At 38.3% G+C, this 6,000-nt stretch overlaps 1 protein-coding gene across 1 annotated transcript; it reads left to right on the forward strand.

Annotated features, from left to right (window-relative positions):
* Positions 1 to 3,919: 3,919 nt before the first annotated feature.
* LOC115752975 (senescence-specific cysteine protease SAG39-like) lies at positions 3,920 to 5,553 on the forward strand. Its single transcript, XM_030691416.2, has 3 exons — positions 3,920 to 4,013; positions 4,306 to 4,782; positions 4,898 to 5,553. Exons 1-3 carry the CDS (start codon positions 3,920 to 3,922, stop codon positions 5,485 to 5,487), a joined length of 1,161 nt encoding a protein of 386 aa, XP_030547276.2. The 3' UTR covers positions 5,488 to 5,553.
* The last annotated feature ends 447 nt before the right edge of the window (positions 5,554 to 6,000 follow it).

Here is a 6,000-nt window from a genome sequence, read left to right on the forward strand (position 1 = left end):
AATCCTCGCTGACTATCGTCAAGGCCTTGGCGGCTCTCGTTAACCACAACAAAAAAATGAAATAAAAAATTAAAAAAATTCAAAGTAATTTTCAAAAACTTATAAAAATTATGCATGTTAGTGCTGGTTGTACCATATACTATAACTGGTATCCACATTAGCTATTTCCTATCAAAATTGATCGACAAAACCGCATTGGCAAATTGTCAAAAGTTCATAGCGAAATTGGCCAAATTGGAATGTTTATGACTAAATTGATCAATAATTTATAACTGAAGTAGAATCCGTACAATAGGTTTATGAACTTTTAAGTAATTTTTCCCACCTAAAAGAAAAAGGGACTGAGTGAGGTTACATGCATTCATTACGATAATTCGAAAACTACACAAAAGCTACGATTGTTTTTGTCATAAGGCAAAGCTTATTTTTAGTAGCAATCAGGTAATGTCCAGGGGTTTGTTTTCGCACACCTCGACTATTATACGTCCCCGGGCAATTTTAAAGGCGCACTCTCTCATATTTGCACGACACATTCAAACTTTATTCTTGGAATGTCTCACCACGAGGAGAGGGACAAACACAACGCAAAGCTATTTAACAAAACTCGCTCCAACATACTCAATGAAAGTGAACGTATTCATGAACCGGGTTTGAAATTTGTCTTTCGAATTATTTGAATGATTGCTCCAACGAGCTAATTGGATAACTAAAAAGTCGATTTCTCAATTCTAGCCCCGTAATTTAGGTCAACGATTTTATGGGCCTTTTTAGGTATAGCTAGAATTGGCCCAATTCTACGTACGATTTTTTTTTTTTTTGGTCGTAAACCAAAGTCTTCATTACTGAGGGGCATAGAAACAAAGGAGGTTCCAAAGAGTTTGGGGAGGATTTGCAAGCCAAAAAAAAGGAAAATTATTTAGGCAATAGGACTTAGCAATAAAATCAGCTACTCTATTTGATGATCTGCTGCAGTGAGCTATGAAGAGGTGCTTGAATTAGGTTTTTAAGGCTCGTATTTCCAAAGCTAGGGCCTCAATCTCCCAAAGTATATAGTCTTCTTGATTCACTGCTTGCACTAGCTGAAGGCTTCTATCTCCAGATACTTCTCTCTCCTCGAGCTCAACAATTGAAGCGCTACCACCATGGCTCTTGCTTCCGACTGAATCGGCGAGAAAGCTCCAACCTTTTCTACAAAACCATCTAGTAGGGTACTTGTGGAGTCGCGAAGGGCTCCCGCCACCAACCCTATGGTATCACGATGAAGGAGGCGTCAATCTTGCATTTTAGGGTACTGATAAATCTGCGTCTAGCTGTAAAGGGTTCATTCAACTATTGTGGTGATAGGCCTTCCACTATGAATATTGTATAGTGGAATTGTACAATTAGATAAAGACCATTGGAATCATCCCCCACAAAGGTTGTCTTCTATCCATCCATCACTTTATGCTCTATCAAATAGCACTAAAGTTGATCGGGCAAGTTGCAAAAGAAAAGGGCAATTATCTTTTGAGTGGAGGAAAGAATGAGAGTAATTATTTGACTAGCTACTCTCTTTGAAATTACTGGAATGCACTTCAAGCGACCTAGGTTAAGAATAAGTTCTCGATCCTGGATATGTTAAATCATCATTTTTAAAAATTCAACTCAATTATAAAATATTATTTGATTTATCGTTTAAGTAAACGGAAGGATTGTACTTAGCGTTAACCGATAGATCATGAATTATATTGAACAAATTAAAGGATCAATAGCCATATTACATGGTGGATCAAGTTCAATTATTATTGATGTCATTTTGCCTAAGTATTTTAGTCGCCACAACTTGTAATAGTGCCGTTTTGACTTGGTCAAAATTGTAGGCAGCAAAAAGTTCAAAAAACTTTGATCGGTCAACAAAAGAAGGAAAGTGGACCCTCATTATCAAAGGAAAAGAAAGGGACACCCGAAGAGAGAGAGAGAGAGAGAGAGAGAGAGAGAGAGAAGAGGAAGACGAAAAGAAAGGAAGAAAGGAAAAAGAGTACACGTCACAGGGATCTCGTCAACCCAGATAAATTTCGTTTTGCAACGCCCGATAAATTCAAGCCCTTTGTTCGTCTAATCGGAGTAAATTTCAGAGTAATTTAGGACCTTGTGGAGCTACGAGGTTTGACGAAAATCGATTTGTAGTTACTGTCAAATGAATTTTATAAGTTTTGCGCTCGAACTCCGCGCAATGAACAACTTTAAATAATTGCTTTGGCAAGTGTTTTCTATTAGCACATAGGAGTCATTTTGTTAGCGATTAAAGATGGTTTAGTCGATTAGATGGCTTTGATATTGTTTACCGTTTAATTGATAGGATTGCAAGTTCATCTACTTGATATAGCTTTCTTGGTTTGGTTTAGACATTCTCAGGTGACTAGTCTTTTCTCTTTTCTGAAATTGTAAACTCATTTTTTTTTTCTAATCAAATGTAAACTCATATTTGAAAGTGATAGAAATTGTATATAATGAGTATGGAAGATATGCACGGCACGATATATATTTATATATAAAGGGAAATCATAACGTTTAGAGCATTATTGTTGTATAAATCTTGATTGGGCATTTACTATCCTTTTGATTATTTTAAATGGTGTGGTAAAACAATTCAACAAAATGGTTGTGAGTTAAATTATGGTGAGTTGGTTTAGAAAATGCAATATGAAAAGGATTGATATTTAAGTAATTAGTGAACCTATTGGATATGTTTATAATTAGTTTCTTTTGCTTTCTTCTATCACTTGTCTATTTAATTTAGTTATTTGCTAGAATAATTATAATCTGCAAGTCGATCCGGGACAAGTGCTTGGATCTATTATAACATAGCCATGAGGCGCGGTACTGATTCTGTGATCTTGGTTTATGAAAAGCATTATGTTATGGAAAGATATATGTTTGGTTTGTAAAAACGTATTCTGATTTACGATATGGATTCTGGATTGGTTTTGTGGATTGGAAGATGATGGTTTGATGTTCATTATCGCTGTGAACAGGGTTTGATTTCTAGGTATACATAATAGTCAATGACTAAGTACTATACGGCGATGAGAGTCTTATGAAAGCCACCTATAGAACCTTGTACTATTGATAGACGCTGTTTAACGACTAAATGGTACATAGTGATATGAATCTCGTGGGAGGGCACCTCTAGAACCTTGTTATCAAGGACTAAAGTGCTGCATGGTGACGTGAATATCATGGGAGCCACCTTTAGAACCAATATGATTGATATACGTTGGTCAAGAACAAAGTGCTACACGATAAATGAGTATATAGTGTGAGTCACCTCTAGGACCTTGTTGTGAAGACTAAGTATTACACGATAATGTGAATTTCGTGAGAGCCAACTCTAGAGGTTGAGTTGGATATTGGGCATATGAGACTGGTCAATGGAATGCATCATTGATGTTTGGTTTGCTGGAAATTGATTAATGGGTTTGACTATTGACGTTTGATCTGTGATTATGTATTGAAAGAGCATCTTTACATTTCACTATTTAGGTTGACTGTACTTTACTATTTAGTATGACAATATATGTATGACTTCTCTTTCGAGAAAGGTATAACTCTTTTTTTGTATTGTATGTTACATTATCGTATTACTTTATAATTATGCATAGTGGATTCTCAATCTAATTAGGAGAGATATGAACTACTCGCTGAGTTTTGGTTACTCATCCATTCATTCCAAATCGTTTTTAAGCTCTTCAGCTAGCGGCAAGTTGGACGATCCATGTCGACAACAAATTTTGGTAGTTGAGTTTTGGGTATTAGTTGAGATAATTGGATACATGTCAAAATAAATATCTTAATCAAGCAACTTAAACGATAAAAGACGGTAGGCAATATTTGAAATAACATGTCGACGATTGTCATGAACGAAGTCGAATGAGCAAACATGGTAATATACTACTTTTGTTCGCGAGTTTTATCATCTGGTGTCAGATGGGCAAAGTGGTCCCTCCACCATCGATATATCTTGCTTAATCAAGGTAAACAATCCGACAGATTCTTCCACTATGTGTCATCGTTAACGTTATCTTCACAATTTATCATCGCCATAGCCGCAAAAACCAGTCACCGCGTGCATGTTTTCGTTGCAAGTTGCTCAAGTGAACATCGTTTTCACTTTTCATGCAAATTACTGTCGACTCTCTTTTAATGGGTTCCGACGAGGCACCGTCCAAACACTCTCTTCCCCTCAAGACCTAACCAAACACTCTCTTCCCCTCAAGACCTAACTAGATACTTTTTGGTGTTTATATAAACCCTAAGAGATTTTAGATATACATCGTCCCCACACAATCAACTTCATGGATTTCCCAGGGAAATCCCCACTGATTCTCTTGCTCGTCTTTTTCATTTTAGAGCTTTGGGCTTCGCGAGCCGAGTGCAGATCTCTCCATCGAGAGTCCATTTTGCTGGCGAGGCACGAGCGGTGGATGGCTCAACATGGACGCACTTACAAGGACGCTAAGGAAAAAGACAGGCGCTTTGCGATATTCAAGAGCAATGTGGAGCATGTCGAGTCCTTCAACAGTGCGTTGGGCAAAGATTACAAATTGAAAATCAATGAGTTTGCAGATTTGACCAACGAAGAGTTCAGAGCTTTCCGTAATGGCTTTAGACGGACAAAGGCCAAAATGGGGTCTACCAAAGATGACACTTCTTTTAGGTATGAGAATTTTACCGATGTGCCATCTTTCATGGATTGGAGAGAGAAGGGAGCGGTCACCCCGGTCAAATCCCAAGGCCATTGTTGTAAGAAATTATCACTTTTTATCATGAATTACCAGCAAGAAATACTTATGTTAATGTTTTATTTGAGTTCAACTCATATCCTCTCATTTTTTGGTCGTTCCTAACATGTATGCAGCTAGTTGTTGGGCATTTTCAGCTGTTGCCGCTGTGGAGGGGCTTATTAAGATCACGACAGGGAAATTAATTTCGCTGTCGGAGCAAGAACTTGTGGATTGCGACGTGGGCGGAAATAACCATGGGTGCGAGTATGGTTTGATGGACAATGCCTTTGAGTTCATCCAACAAAACAACGGGCTTGCAACGGAAGCCGAATATCCCTATAACGGTTCAAGAGGCGCGTGTAGAGCCGTGACTTCCCTTGACCATACAGTCAAGATCGGCGGCTATGAGGACGTGCCCATGAATGATGAGGGTGCCCTTCTGAAAGCGGTGGCGAACCAACCAGTGTCGGTCGCGGTCGATTCCGATGGAGACTTCCAGTTCTACTCGAGTGGTGTGTTCACTGGCGGATGCGGGACTGACTTTGATCATGCCGTGACGATTGTGGGGTATGGGACGAGCGCCAATGGGATAAAGTATTGGTTGGTGAAGAACTCGTGGGGCACGGGATGGGGCGAGGAAGGGTACGTGAGGATTCAGAGAGAGGTCGACACTAAGGAAGGACTTTGCGGGATCGCCGTACTTGCTTCCTATCCCGTTGCATGAAGTATTAACTTAAGTACACTAGATGAATTGCATCAAGATCGATCCTTGTTGATTGACTTGAAATTGTAATGTGATTACATTAAATCAGTAACTATATTCCATTATGATTGGGTAAACAAACAAGCTACTGTCATGCGCGACAAGGAAAATGGGTCGTGCTAGGTTTGATAGATACAGTTTAGGCCCAATCTACTTTACTAACACGAGATAGCTTTAACAAAGCTCGATAAAGAGATGTCGTGAAGTATCAATGTAAACATTAAAATAAGCGCACATAATTTACGTAGTTTGATCTGACATATGACTTGGAGAAGCTCATTAAATATGGTTAAGCACTCGCAAGAATGGACAGATCCCAACTGCAACATTTGGAGATCTTTGATGATGTCCTCAGGTTGTAAGTTGTGTTTGTTTCGGATTGTAATGGATACTGAATTCCTCATATTGTAGTATAAATGATATATATATATATATATATATATATATATATATATAGATAGAGCAAAAGAATTA

Source organism: Rhodamnia argentea, chromosome 9 (genome assembly GCF_020921035.1).
Source record: "Rhodamnia argentea isolate NSW1041297 chromosome 9, ASM2092103v1, whole genome shotgun sequence".
Classification (NCBI taxonomy): Eukaryota; Viridiplantae; Streptophyta; class Magnoliopsida; order Myrtales; family Myrtaceae; genus Rhodamnia; species Rhodamnia argentea.